Source organism: Mustela putorius, unplaced genomic scaffold, assembly GCF_011764305.1.
Source record: "Mustela putorius furo isolate JIRA1106 unplaced genomic scaffold, ASM1176430v1.1 tig00003850_pilon_pilon_pilon, whole genome shotgun sequence".
Taxonomy (NCBI): Eukaryota; Metazoa; Chordata; class Mammalia; order Carnivora; family Mustelidae; genus Mustela; species Mustela putorius.
In genome coordinates this window covers 3,892,233-3,908,225 of record NW_025422002.1, presented here as the reverse complement: position 1 = coordinate 3,908,225, position 15,993 = coordinate 3,892,233, and the positions used below count along the sequence as shown (strand labels likewise).

The 15,993-nt window shown below is 39.1% G+C and overlaps 1 protein-coding gene across 1 annotated transcript in view; it reads left to right on the top strand.

Annotated features, from left to right (window-relative positions):
* The first annotated feature begins 9,891 nt into the window (after positions 1-9,891).
* IL5RA (interleukin 5 receptor subunit alpha) overlaps positions 9,892-15,993 on the top strand; it is a 36,619-nt gene continuing 30,517 nt past the window's right edge. The window contains exons 1-3 of the mRNA XM_004738402.2: positions 9,892-10,163; positions 11,454-11,597; positions 15,888-15,972. Coding sequence (XP_004738459.1) covers positions 15,900-15,972 — 73 coding nt within the window. The 5' untranslated portion in view covers positions 9,892-10,163; positions 11,454-11,597; positions 15,888-15,899. The remainder of the gene's footprint in view (positions 10,164-11,453; positions 11,598-15,887; positions 15,973-15,993) is intronic.

Below are 15,993 nucleotides of genomic sequence, written 5' to 3'. Positions count from 1 at the left end.
ATCAAGTTTTGTTTATCCCAGGAATTCGAGATAGGTTTAACATTTGAAAACCAGTCATTGTTATTCATTATATTAGCAGACTAAAAAAGAAAATTTTATGAGCATCCCAATAGGTACAGAAAAGGCATTTAAAGGCCACACTTATTAATGATGATAACTCTCAGAAAACTCAGATTAGGAGACTTCCTTAATCTGGTGAAGAGCATTTATGAAAAATGTACAGCTACCATCATAGTTAATGGTAAAATACTGACTATATTTTCCCTGCTAGCAGGCCAAAGATGTCAAGTTTCACAATTTCTTTTCAATATTTACCATAGTTCATAATCATTAACATGAGAAAAAAATAATCAGGAAAGAAGCAACGTTGTCTTCTCAAATGCCATAACTGTATACAAATCGACAAAACTACTAGAATAAGTGGATCTAGCAAGGTCTTGGGATTCAAGTTTAATAATTTAAAAACAAATGTATTTTTATTCAGTGGCAGCAAATATAAATAAGTTTTAATTTTTTTAAGGATTTTGTTTATTTGACAGAGAGAGAGAGCATGTGAGTGAGCAAGGGGAAGCACAAGCAGAAGGAGCAGGAGAGGGAGAAGCAGACACCCCACTGGGCAGAGAGCCAGATAAGGGCTCCATCCCAGGACTCTGGTATCATGACCTGAGCAGAAGGAAAACACTTAATTGTGTGAGCCACCCAGGTGCCCCAGTAAGTTTCACTTTTAATAAGAGCTTAAAGTATAGAGATACAGATTATAATATAGAAAGAAATATAACAGAAGAAGCTACATGGTTAGCAACGAGTCATGTAAAGACAGGCAACATCATCAGTTACTAGGGAAATACAAATTGAAACCACAATGAGATGCCATTACATACCTATTAAAATGTTTCAGTCAAAAACCTGGTAATGTCAAGTGCTTTGGACAACGTGGATCAACCGGAACTCATACACTGTTGATAAGAATACAAACTGCTGCAATCACTTTGGAAACCAGTTGGGCAGTTTCTAATAAAGTTATATCTAATCTTAATGTACAACCCAGCAATCCTACTGCTTGATATTTAACTGAGAGAAAAGAAAACTTATGTTCCATTAACAAATGTATGTGGGGCCCCCGGGTGCCTCAGTCTGTTAAATGTCTGACTCTTGATCTCAGCTCAGGTCTCGATCTCGGGGCCGTGAGTTTTAAGTCCTGTGAGCCCACAGCATAGAGCTCACTTTAAAAAAAAAAAAAAAAAATTATGTGAATGGTAGCCTTACTGATAATCACCCAAACTTGGAAAAAAGCCAAATTTCCTTGCACAGATGGATGGATAAGTAACCTGTAGTGTATCACTTAGCAATACAAAAGGGTTAACTCCTGATATGTATCAGATCTAAAATAAAGAAAGCCAGACTCAGGGGGCTACATAAAGATTCTATTCTTATGACTCCTGGAAAAGGCAACAGTATAGAGACAGAAAACAGCCCAGTTGCCACAGCGAACTACAGATGGCCAGAGGGGCTCACTACAAAGTGGCAGAAGTGAACTTTGAGGGGGATGGGATGGTTCTATATCCTGACGGTGGTGGTGAGTGCATGACTGTGTGTCTGTCAAAACACATGAACAGGACAATAAAAAGGGTAAATTTTCCTTTATGTAAATTATACCTGGAAAAAAAAAAAAAAAACCTGACCAAATATTTTCTTTCCATATCTTAGCCAAAAACTAGAACATGAAAGTTTAAAAATATATATTTAAAAAGGCTCTCAAGAAATGCGTATTCAAATAAATTCAACTATTAAAGTATTTCCATAGGAAGGTAGAATGAAGAACTTGGAGGCCATTAAACTAAAGCAGAAGTCTGTAGACAGAATACCACTCATCCCAGTCCCCCTATCCCCCATCCCCCACAGCCCCAGGATAATGGTGAGGACAGCCAAAGCAAAGCAAAAGTCCTCTCTGCTGCACCCTAGAGGTTTATTATTACCTCTTAGTGCAGACCCAGCCTGAGGGGAAATACAATTTTACCTGCAAAGGAACTGACCTTTATTACACAGAACTCCTACAGGAAGTATTCTCATCCTATGTTATTTACCCCCAAGTAAATGCGAATAGAGAGGACTGGTAGAGTAGGGCCAGTTTCCATTGTATTACAGAAACAACACTGCCAGGAGTATTATTCCACAGTTAGAAGATAACATGTTATTAAAAAGTTAAAAAAATGAGATTCAAAACAGCTTAGCATTATTTGCTGTAAGTACAAACCCGGTCTTAGTTATCAGTGCTGGTTAGTTATCACGTGGTTGGCCTGCACTTCAGTGCTAGCTGAAGATTCCGTTAGGAGTGGGCACCTTTCAACTTTCTTGAGAGAATCAGATTTTTTTACTCAAGTTTATATACTTAGTAGCCAAAATGTGGCTCCAAAATGTTCAGTTGTCTCTGTTCATCTGAGTTTTGCTTGTGTTCTTTAAAACTGAATCATCTCTGCAAATCAGAGAGAAGTAACAGAGTATATCAAACAGTTGTGACTGCAATGCTTTTTCCATCCAGACACCCATCCAATGTTTGTTTAGTGTCTACTATGTGTCAGTCACATGTGTGAATGCTCACAGAAATGATAAAGCTACATAGTCATTTATAGTATGTTTAGAACAGGGCCAAGCACTGTATTTTTATTAACCTCAGGAACAAGCAATAAGGTATTTTCCAATGAGAAAACATCAGCACAGAGAGGTTAATTTTTCTAACATCACACAGGTAGTGAGGAGCACAAGCAGAATTCAACTCAGTCTGACTCAGAATCATTAGTGAGCACTGATGAATCCGGAAAAGCAGGCAGGACCAGACCATGCAGTGCTGGGCACTCCACAGGGTGCCCCTTGAACGTCATTTTCGTGGTAATATGAAGGCGTTTTCATAAATCTACTGTGTTTTCATGTGACTAGTCTGGCTGCAGCATGGAAAATGGGTGGAAGGACCTGCACATGAACTCATTGCCTACCAATTCTGGAGGTCACAAGTCTCAGATGGGTCCACGGGGCTGCATTCCCTCTAGAGACACTTGGGGAGAATCTCTGTTTTGTTTGTGGTCCTTTCCAGCCTCAAGAGAGAGCTTCCCTCCCTCCATCTTCAAAGCCAGCAACATAACCTCTTTCCTTTCTGACCTTCCTGCTACCTCTTTATATGGACCTTAAATGATTACACGGAGCTCACAGAGCTCCCCAGATAATCCAGGATAACCTCCCCATTGAAAGAGTCTCACCTTAATCACATCAGCAGTGTAAGGTGATATCTTTACAAGCTCCAGGAATTAGGAGGTGGACATCTTTGTGGGGGGCACTATTCAGCCTACTGCAACCTTCAAATGTGTGCTTTCATGGTTAGGGGGATAGGAAGACATGGGAACACCAATGATTATCATGTCACAAAACAACTGGTTGATCAACTTGGGGCATTAACTGTGTCGACTTTAGTGCTGTATACTTTCTCCATTTCTTCCTAGTTCTGGTTTTAGGCAGAGGGACTGATTTCAAGCAAAAACACATGGCTAAACAGAGGTAAAAACCATTAAACAGCAGTGATCACCCTGAGATCAGAGCTCCTCACCCCACCTGCCAGCACCCAACTCCAGGACCTATGGCATCCATGTCCTTAAAACATCACTGCTCCAAGGAGCATCTCTATTTTGAAATAGGACATAGAAAGGAAAAGAATGCTTCTCATAAACATAAGAATTTATAGTAACATTTTAAGCCCCTTGAGGAAGATATTTGAAGTGATACTTGGACAAGTCAGATAAAAAACATAATTTTGACCTAATTTTAATATTCTGCAATTTGGGACTTGAGGCTGGTTAAACCTCAAACCCTTCCCCCACTTCCACCCCCTTTTTTTGGGTAAGCAACACTGAGCAATTTGTTTAAGAGACATGTTCTGTTTCAAGAATGTATTCTTTCTTCGAAACAACAAAAAGTACCTCTTTGAAAGAAAAGTCACTCGTTTTGCTCTCATAAAAGTTTAATAGAAGCCAACTAAAGTTTAAGATCTCCCAGAGGACAAATAAAGAGATTTCTCAGAAAATGTAGAATCGCAATTTTCATTGGTGTTAGGGGATTTTACACACAAAAGCAATTTTATCTTACATTTAAAAGAGGTAAGTAAATAGACAAATCAATTTTAGCTGTTCTGAAATTTCATACTGGGTCATTAATTTTAAAAGATGGGACTTCAATAATAGTTAAAAGAACAGAGGCCCAAGGGTAAAGACTGAGAATAATCACCTTCAAGATTCTGACTTAGCCGCAGCCTCAGATCGGAACCAAGAGTCTAAACCAGCTTCCTTGTGATGTTCTGCATTGCATTTCCACCATCAAATAGAGAAACATATGGAATTCCCTATTGTAACAACACAAAATCCCTCTTCTTTCCTTAAAACTGAATACTCTCATGGATTCTGACCAAACCAGGCTAGATCAAATTAAGACCTGCCCTCTCATCTAGTGGTGGAGACGGAGATATAAACATAATATTCAAAACAGGATAAAAGTAAAATAGTTTCAGGTGCAGAATGAACACTCACTTGGGAGAAAGAGTAGAGTCAGAGAGGTCTTCCCATTGGAAATGATGTTCAGACTTAACCTGAAATAATTGGAAGTTTCTCAAAAGGCATCTCCCCACCCCCATCCCTGTCCCCCACTAAGTAGGAGACTTAGTCCTTATTAAGTAGTTGTTACACTGTTTCTCTTAAAATAATCATGACAATTACACAACTGAAGTGTTGTCATAGTGGGCAATGTGACTATGGTGAGTATCACAACCAAAATGGGCTAAATTCTCTGAGTTTCAGTTTATTCATCTGCAAAATCAGCTATAGGGCTATGCTATGATAACGTATATAAAGCAACTGACACTCCCAGGCATGAGGTAAGTTATCTCTCGATTGAAACAGAATACTAATTTACGTTAATAAAGTAATATTAATTATATAGTTCATTTGTTTTTACATCTGGTTGATTTCCTGTATCTGGCTTTGCATGTAAAGAATTGGTCCCTGAAAAGTTATTTTGTAATATGTAATTACTACAAATCATTATGTTGTACACCAACTTAGATAATGTTATATGTCAATTCTACCTCAATACAAGTGAAAAAATAATAAAAGCAATAGTAAAAAGAAGAACTGGTCACTAACAACTCAAGATGCTTAAGCAAGATATGGGATTCTTTCTTGAAGCAAGATATGTTCTTAATTTTAGCTACACGTGGTAAACCTACACATTGATTTTATGCTGGAATTATTCTAATAATTACTTAGGATTCTATTTAAATCCTGTTAGGGCATCTTCCAAAAATATTTAAATAAATCACAGTTTTAATGAGATGTATTCATATCATAAAAGTCACCTCTATGAAGTATGTAACTCAATGATTTTTAGCCTAGTCTCCAAGTTGGCAATCATCACCACAATTAGGGACATTTTCTTTACCCTCTAAGAAACCCCATCACCATTGGCAGTCACTTTTCATTTTGCCCACGCTCCCCCAACCATACCTATGCAATCACTAATATACCCTCTACCTCTATGAATTTGCCTATTCTAGACATTTCATACAAGAAGAATCATAAAATATGTCATCTTTCATGAACTGGCTTCTTTCACTTAACTTCAGGTTTTCAAGGATTTGCTTTATTTTTATTTTTATCTTTTGAGAGAGAGAAAGAGTGAGCAAGGGTGGGGGATGGTGAGAGAGGAAAAGAGATTCTTCAAGCAGACTCCCCCCTGATATCACCACCTGAGCTGAAACCAAGAGTCGGACGCTTGACTGAGCCACCCAGGCACCCCGTCCATTGCATGGATATACCACATTTTGGGTGGTTTTTTTTTTAATCATTGATTGACAAGCACTGTGTTATTTCCACTTTTTGGCTATTATGAATAATACTGCTATGAACATTCGCATACAAACTTTTGTGCAGATATAGATCTTCAATTCTTTTGGGTATTTGCCTAGGAATGCAACTGCTGATTCATATAGTAATTCTATGTTTAATTTTCTGAGAAACTGCCAGACTGTTTTCCAAAGCATCTGTACCATTTTCACATTCCCACCAACAGTGGGAACCAACAGGTTTCACCCAGAACCTATGAAGTTTCTAATTTCTCCACATCCTCAGCAACACCATTAGCTGTCTTTTTTATTTTAACCATCCTAGTGGATGTGAAGAGGTATCTCCTCCTGGTTTTGATCTGCATTTTTCCAGTGGATGATGTTGAGCACCTTTTTATGCACCTGCTGCCTACTGGGGCATCTACTTTGGAGACACGTCCATTCAAATATTTTTGTCCATTTTTCATTGGGGTATTTGTCTTCTCATTGGTGAGTTGTAAGATTTCTTGGTTTTTTTCCTGGTTACAAGTCCCTTACCAGATATGTAATTTGTAAATATTTTCCTCCATTCAGTGGATTATCCTCACTTTCTTTCTGGTATCCTTTGCAGCACAAAAGCTTTTAATTCCACTGAAGTCTGACAGACCTACCTTTTCTTCCACTGCTTTTGGATCATGTTCAAGGAACCACTGTCTACTGTGAAGTCACTAAGATTCATACCTATATTTTCTTCTATGAGTTTTAGAGTTTTAGTTCTCACTTTTAAGTATTTGATTTCTTTGGAGTTAATTTTTGTACGTGGTATGAGCTATGAGTGGAACACCATTCTTTCACATATTTACATGCCATTTGCTAAAAAGACAGTTCTTTCTTCATTGAATTGCCTCGGCATCCTTGTCAAGAATCCAATCATAAACATGAGCTCATTTCGGAACTCTCAGTTCTATTCCATTAGTCTGTATGCCTCTAGTACTTTATTTTTTCTTGCATTTATAAAGCATACAATATTTATACATATAGGAACATAAGAAGAAAATTGAGGGATATGTTAATCCCACTGCAGTAGACGAGCCTTTGGTTCCAATTCTTCACTGCCCTCTAGCAGTTCTACACATTCACACTCTTCTCATGGCCTTATCATGGTGGGGGAGTACACTGTGGGCTGGGTCCCCTTGATTCTGGGGGTGGCCATGTCATCTGTCCTGACTTTTGGGATATCAATGAACGTGACATAAAGAGATACTTAAAATAGGCTTTCACAGCTGGTCCTGCTCTCTTGCACACTTGCAATCACCATAGAAAGAATCCACCTTGGGTAGCTATTGGTTCCAAGAGAATGACAGATGCATAAAATACATGTGACCCCACTCTGATCTGGAACCCAGCCAAATTTAGCCAGAGTCTAGTCAAAACTCAGACACTTGGGCAAGAAATACATGCTTATCAATGTTTACCACTGTGGTGTTTGTGGGTGGTTGTTTGCAGCAATAGCTAACTAATAACCTACCACTTAGAGATAACTGCTCCGATCAGTTTGGTCTTTTGATTAAAAATGAGATTATGAATAAAATCTATATATGTATACTTGGTCTATTGTTTTTACTTAGCATCTTTCCATAATACCCTGTATTATTAAAAGTTCTTGATAAACTCTATTATCTACATATTTCAACCTTTGAAAGTTATCTTTCTCCAACTGTCCCCGTATTATTTTTCCTATGACAAGTAAAGATATAATGAGTTTCACTCTTTTTCTCTCATATAAATCTTGGTCTCTATTTCATATTTCCATGAAATGGATTCCTATTTATAAACACCTGTAGTAAACTTCTACAACTGGAGTCCAAGGTGGGACCACCGAATCCTGTGTTCCTTCTTCTATTCATATTTTCACCTATATTATTTGGCTGAACTCAGATTGCTTTTCTTCTAAAAGAATACAGGCAAATTTGACTTTACTTTAAAACAAAACAAAACAAACACAACAATTTGGGGGATTCTTCCAGCATATTCCACTATACTATCTTTTGACATTTACAGTTTATTCTAAAGAAGAAAACTGTTGCCAAGTTAACTTCACAAAGCACTCATTTTCCTTCAGGCTACAGTGGTAATAGGACATGGAGACAAAATGTGAGTGCATTTTTAAAGTTATTATTGATATAGTTGATAGAAGATCAGATATCCAAGAAGATGGTATCCAGGCTAGTAGCCAAATCTAATTCTATGTCCTTAACAGTGCCTGATGCTGTGCACAGACACATTCAGTAACTACTTCTCGAGTAACTGAATACAAGAAATAGAACATGAAAGCAGACTCTCAGGCCAGAAATTCCGGCCCTCGCAACAATTAATACCTATTTTAGGGCTTCCATAGTGACAAGTACACTACAACTGACATTAGATGTACGGGACGTCCTAGAGTATGTCAGAGGCTGATCTCTATTTCAACGCTTCTGGGTGCTTCTTAGCAAAGAAATGGATGTCTCTCTGCCACTTCCCTCTTCTCCAGGGAAAAATCGCATTTTTTCAGGTCATCCAATAATGATTGACCAGTTTCATTTTGGCAACTGCTACAACAGGTACCTTAAGAACCCCACTCACGGTCCTTGTACATTACCTACACTGAGCCTCCTGGAAGTCTCATTCAGGGTGCGTGTGGTTCCTTGTCTTGCAAGTAGAACTGATCTCACCTGGCAACTGCCTCCTTGCCTCCCGGCCCTTGCTCCCCCTTCCTCCTGCATTGGCTTCTCATTGGCCACTGTCACTCAGCTCCTTGGGCTAAGAGCGGGGGTCCCCTTACAAAGGCAATAACTGGTACCTGGCTCAGATACTTTTTTTTTAAATTTTTTATTTTTTGGCTCAGATACTTAATACAGTAAGTACTATTCTTTTTTTTAAAGATTTTATTTATTTATTTGACAGATGGAGATCACAAGTAGGCAGAGAGGCAGGCAGAGAGAGAGGGAGAAGCAGGCTCCCCGCTGAGCAGAGAGCCCAATGTGGGGCTCAATCCCAGGACCCTGAGATCATGACCTGAGCCAAAGGCAGAGTCTTTAACCCACTGAGCCACCCAGGCAGCCCCCCCCTTTTTTAAAGATTTTATTTATTTATTTGAGAGTGAGAAAGAGAAAGAAAGAATGCACAGAGAGAAAGAGGGAGAAGCACACTCCTTGCTGAGCTCACAGCCTACAAGAGGCTCCATCCCAAGACCAAGGGATCATGACCTGAGCAGAAGGCAGATGCTTAACCAACTGAGCCACCCCAGGCATCCTAATAAGTGCTGTTCTTATCCATCCACACCCTAGGCCCCATTTTTTTAAATTAGCTTTGCTAGTCAGTCACCTCAAAATTCCTAGACAGAAATGGAACAAAGCAAAAAAAAACAAAAACAAAAACAACAACAACAACAAAAAAAACGCAACTCATTTTACTTCAGTTAGAGCATCCCAAGGACAGCGGAGGCATTCTGCTGGAACCTGGGAGTTGACAGGAGGAACAAGGTCCTGGGCTGTGGCGCTGACCCAACTGCCACTGTCTGTCACAATCTTTATAGAATGAGCAGGGCTACACTGAGCTCCTAGCCGGGCTAGCCAGCAGTTTATCACACTCGGAAACTCGCCCTGCCCCTGGCACACAAAAGTATGGCAGTGCAGGGCCGGCTAGTGAAGAGGAAAAAGCCTAAGACATTCTCTTAGGCCTGAGAAGTGCTGCTATCGCGCCGCACAAAGACAGACCTATTCTGCTTGTCCTCCCATGTGCCCAGCACTGTGTGGGTGACAGAGGCACAACGCATACCTTGGCTGAATGAAGCCTATGAAGAACGCAGACACGCAGTGCTCGAGACCACCCACAGAACACTTGACCTTGTCACCCATGAGTAAATGTTACTTTCAGCTCCTGAACAGAGAGCCAAACCTCTTGAAAGAGAATGAAAATGCAGACGAGACCGTTATCAGATAGTGGCTATCGGAACAAGAGAGATCCTTTCACTTCATTCCTCCGGGGGTTGCTCTTGAGGCTCCATCCATTACTGCTCTTAGAAAGGCTCCCTGGAAATGTGCTCAGAGAAGCTCTGTTTTACCCCCATGGCAAACAAGCAAACGGCCCGGGAGTGTGCAACCCTTACAGCTGTGATGATGAAACAGTGAAGGAGAACCGCCTCTAAGTCAAAAAGTACACCCAGAGATAAGAAGATTCATTTTCAATGCCCTTGCAGCTGCTCCTGATGGCACGGCCAGCACACTGCTCACTGAGTGGGGATCCAAGGCTGATTCATCGCAAAGTGAGCAAATGCCTTTTTTTCCTCTAAGATCGCCCTGTGCTCCACCTCCTAAGAATTTCAGTATGTGGGGAAGGGGGCAAGGAGAATAGGAAAAGGGGGAAATAATGATTTCTAAAAATATGGTGAATTTTTAAAGAAAAAGGGGAAACAAAACCCCTTGTAACTATTATTAGCAGGGGCAGAACTAATAATGGTGCTATAAAACATCTGTCAGGCAGCTCATATCAATTCTGGGAATGGCACTCTATTCTTGCGCCCTGATAACTCAGCTAAGTAACTGAGGAGAGCAAGTCCATGGCCAGGTGAGTCATATTAACAAGATACCTATGGTTTTTGTTGACCCTTATATGGGAGAATGGTTTTCCACTCCTGCAGGTACTTTAGGGATTAAAAGGAAAATATAGACTCTGCCAAGATTTCTCAGAAAATACCTGAGGTTAGAAAACAGGGTATAGCAGTTAATGAAATATCTTTGTGAGGACATTTCAGAGTTAATTAAGAAAGCTACACATTAAGGAACAACAGCAAAAAGGAGATGATTGCATTGTATCTAACTGAAGTCATTCTGCTTTTTGTCTCTCCTGGGGATTCGGGGGTTTTTCAAGATTGTTTGACTTGATACAAGATGTAAAATAATTTGAAGTATCTAAAACAAAAATAGCTAAAATATCTCACTTGGTTTTGTTATTTACCCAAAGCAACATAATTTTTTAAAATTTTTATTTATACAGGAGAAATAGATTGAATGAAATTTTTTTTAAAAAAAAGGAAACTAAAAATCCTTCAATACCCCATGAGCCTAACATTCATGAACACATGAAAAGTGACCGCTTTTATAGCCATACTGATTAATGTATTCAATACTCAATTTAACGGATTATCATGCCAAAAATTTCATTACCTGGTACAATTTTTATTTTGTATGAAAGGTTGTGTTCTCTTTTGTAGTTACTGAAAAATATATTAAGGTGTGTAGCTATTTGTTAAAAGTTTGCCTTTCAAAATTAAAGAAAGATTTGGAGATCAAATCATCTCATTTGTTTTCATTACATGAAATGCTACTGGCGGAAATTTTTAGGCAAGGTACCAAATGTATCTCTCTTACACACACACACACACACACACACACACCACCACCACCACCCCCCCCACACACACCCCACCCCGCCCCTGAAATGGACCATGCTTGTTAACATGCTCCCAGCCTTCTGTGCTCTGATCTGTTTTTCCCCAGGCTAGGTTTTAGCCTACTGACTTGGTAGAGTATTAATTTGCCTCTATTCTTTACAGGACCAAGCACTTCAAGCATCTGCCCTGTGCCTGATGCTGTGCTAGGGGCTGGGGCTGCAGCCAAACGCACAGACAGGATGGATCTAGCCCTGGCCCTCTGCTATTGAGCACGGTGGTTGGAAACAAGAGGATCACCAGAGGCAGGTATGGCCAGGAGTGGGGAAGCAGGGATGCGGGATGGCAAATCATACCACATGGGATTAGCTGGGAGATTTTTAACCACTGTTGGGAGATTAGCAGTGAAGTCCTTCTTCCTTCATTTTCCCAAAGGAGCACCATTCCTACCTTGCCTAAAGATTGTTTATGAATGTATAGAGCAACAATTTGAACCCATGACTTATATTTTATGACTATTTCAAAAAATTGACTAAAATCCAGGAATAAGAAGGAAAAAACTGCATGCAGTCCTTATCACTCATTTATATTTTTAGGAAGCCTGCACGGGTTTTCATTTGGGGGTAATGCAATATACCTAAATGTTAAATGTGTCCTTTGCATTTTACACCCTGGGTTATTTATTTTTCATCACTCAAGACATGAGTTTTATTGCTGATTACTCTGTACAGGGAAAAAAAGAGGAAGTAAAAAAGTAAACTCTCTACTTTTAAGAGCCTAACAGAGCATGAATCCTCTCCGTTGCTTTTCAATTTCTGTGCACTGAGGTTGAGTCTGGAATTAGATGTCACCACAAGTGACTCAAAAATGCTCTAAAAACAGGGTTGCATATACAACTTTGGTTATAAAACAAATGCCCCAGGCAAATAATAATAATAATAATAAGTTGAGAAGAAAAAAAGAGGGGAAAATATTCTTAAGTCTGAACTTCAGTAGAATTTGACCAATTCGTAGGAACACTGGGGAAATCCATTGCCAATTGCCAAAACTTTACCCAACTTTCTACAAACATCTGTAGTGCAAGAGGTTATGCTCCTGTTTTCTCCCAAATTTCCAATAGAACACTTATCAGAAGGCAGATTCTTAGAAGGCACTCGAGGAATTTTATGTAGACTCGGTGAAATGTCACAGGAACAAATAACCTATGATATCTCTAAGAAAACTGAGTTTGTACTTGTGATGATTGTAATTAAGTCCAAGTTTGCTTCATTCTGCTTAATTTGAATGTTATTTTAACAACTTGATAGCTTTCTGGTGGATTTTAATTGGTAGCCATAAGTAATCGATCATATTGTCATTTTGATATGTATTTTTTTAAGCTAGAGAGGTAGCTCTATATTTCTACAGTGAAAGGTTGCCCAGCTGACATCTATTTAACAATATACTGTTGAATTAAAGACACAGCCTGGAGAGAGTTGGGTTGTTTTTCCAGCAGTGGTAATTGCTATGCCTGAGACCAGAAATAATAAGGGATCACGGACAAAGGCTGGAGGAGCTTTCAGGGAACAGAACAGAGAATGAACAGGATTACGGAAAACCCGGGTCAACTGCCAAAGCAAAGTCTTGGGGGGAATTTAGCTGGCTCACAAAAAAATTGCCATTCTCACTAATATTTTGACTTCTATTTGAGTATCTTGTGTTGTCTGTAGAACACGTAATTTTGTTGTGTCACCTTTTTGAAATGAAAATATCGCAATGAGATGAGAAAGAAAAGGGTATGGCTGTTTAATAGCCCCCCAAAATAATAATAATCATCAGAAAAATTTTGAGTGATTGAATACAAAACATAATTCCATTTTCAGCAGCTACGATGTTGGAATATGTAATGAATTCTAGGGGAAGGTGCTTGGTTATGTAAAATATTCAGTTATCTCCCCACTTAGACACTCAACAGTTTTATCTTTCAATTACTTAACTGCAAAGAACAAATACATGTTTGCTCATAACATACTATTTACTTTGCCAGTCAGTACAGGTCGCTAGGGAATATCAATCTTGCATTTTTTTTTCTGACCTAGAATTCCTCTTAATGACAATTAGTGCAAAGTTAGTGCATATATAACATTTCAGGAAATGCTGACGTTTCAAAGACTTGACCTTACCTTGCAGAGGAAACTGTCTTTATTGTTATTTGTTGAAGGTTTTTTTTAGTTTTATTTTTGTATCTTTGCGTCTCAGCAAATTACTGATGCTTCCCTGTAACTCCTTAAAATTCTTACTTGTTGAAAAATATTAAAGTATTAAAATACCTTTTATTGTTCTTGTCATTTTTAAAGTCCTGTTTCTACAGTGTGAGATCGGAGTAAGAGAACATTATTTTTTATCAAAAGTAGCACAATTCTGATTAGCAATTCTCTATTTGAAAAAGAAATTGAATGATTTGTATGACATTGCTATGTTTGTTCTGTATTGAGATATTTTACTGATTTCGTTATAAAGTTAAGAGTGATTTGGGGCGCCTGGGTGGCTCAGTGGTTTAAGCCGCTGCCTTCGGCTCAGGTCATGATCTCGGGGTCCTGGGATCGAGTCCCACATCGGGCTCTCTGCTCGGCGGGGAGCCTGCTTCTCTCTCTCTCTCTCTCTCTCTGCCAGCCTCTCTACCTACCTGTAATCTCTCTCTGTCAAATAAATAAATAAAATCTTAAAAAAAAAAAAAGAGTGATAGTAGTACGTAAAGTAATAAGTTGATTAAATAGTAAGCTCAAAAATAATAATTAAAAATTTCTTTATTCGGGCGCCTGGGTGGTTCAGTCCTTAAGCGTCTCCCTTTGGCTCATGTCATGATCCTGGGGTCCTGGGATAGAGCCCCACATTGGCTCCCTGCTCAGCAGGAAGCCTGCTTCTCCCTCTCCCACTCCCCCTGCTTGTGTTCCCTCTCTGTCTGTCAAATAAATAAATAAAATATTTATTTAACAAAAACAGAATTTCTTTTTTCTCCATTTAGCCAAAAGTCATCTTCTGTGGTTCTGCCACCATTATATTTGCAAATACCAATCCTTTTAAATAAGCTTTCTAAAAAAACATTGTATTTTTACATAATCATTATACCCAATGTGGGACTCAAACTTATGACCCTGAGGCCAAGAGTCACATGCTTTTCCAACTGAGCCAGCTAGGTGTCCTTTTTCAAATAAAATTTTAAACTGAATACTTGAAGTCATTTAAATTAGTACAGAGCATAGGCTTTGCTGTTGGAAGATCCAAGATTACGTCTAAGTTCCATTATCTACTAGATGTTTGATTTTTGGAAGATTATTTAAGTTTTCAGACTCTTTTTCTTCATTGTCAATTGGCTAATAACCATGTGGGCCACCCACGGAATAAAAGGAGGCATGAGAGATGAAAGGAAGAACTGCTTTGTAAAATCCAGGGTAGCACACAACACGGGGAAGCTGTTAAAATTCTTTGTTCCTTGAAATACAGTCCATATGAAAAATGCCTTTCAGTATCTCCAGAGGAAACACTCAAGATTTCTAATCGATAATTCCCAACAAGGCATCCACTCCCTTCTTGGACATCGTGTCCAACAGGATGCTGACATTAACACCCACACTTTCCAGGCTGCCATGTTGATTTATCACAACGTTACAACTCTAGAGCCCGTTTCATTGTCCAGTTGTTTCAAGTAGGTAGCAAGCCGGTGTTTATTTTCTTTAGGCCTCTAACTGTGTTTTTAATTCCTTTTACGGCCTGCCCCTATTTGGATTCATCAAAATATTTAACCTCTCCAAAGCTCAAAGTGTCATAAATTTATTCCAAGTTTTGTGACACAAAGTGTCTCTTCCTCACATTAAAATTGTTTTCAAGTTTCTTGTCATGTTGGCTCATACTTAAATACTTGTTAATTAAAATTAGAATTTTCTATCTGATTAACAGTTCCCAGAATTTTTACTGTTCAAAGATCTGCTCTGGTTTCCTGCTCAGTACCCGAACTCACCCACTTAATTTCTGTTCTTCTGGCTTTGCCCTTGCTGTGGATTCCACAAGGACTGCCTTTCCCTGTTGTGTGTCAAGAGCTCTCGTTAAGGAACGCCTGGGTGGCTCAGTCAGTGGAGTGATTGGTCAGGTTGTGATCTTGGGGTCATAAGATTGAGCCTTGCGTTGCTGGGCTCCGTGCTTAGCCCAAGTCCGCATGGAACTCTCCCTTTTTCTCTACCCCTCTCCCCTGTTCTCTCTTTTTCCCCCTAAAATACATAAATAAATCTTTAGGGGGGAAAAAAAAAGAACTCTAGTTAATCCTTCTGGACTCCATTCAAAAATCTCTTGGTTCTTACTGTGTCCCATTCACACCTTTATTGCAACAGTGTTTAACTGGACTACAATTATTCATTTACATTTCATCCTGCCCTTCAGACTATGGATCCACTTTTTAAAGACAAAACCCAAGATTTGTTCCTATTTGTATTTTTAGCACATAACAGATAGTTCATAATGTTAAATGGGAAAAGGTCTACATTTTACAGTAAAAGGTAGCTTCCAGTTTCTCTTAAAAATGGCCTCTGGTGGTGATTTGGATCTTCATCCTTCTGTCTTCTGTAGGATGGGATTATCATGGCATCTGCATCACTGATTCTGTTGTGGGCTGTGGTGATACTGAGAGCAGACTCACTTCCTGATAAAAAATGTAGGTACCACCTATCAAATT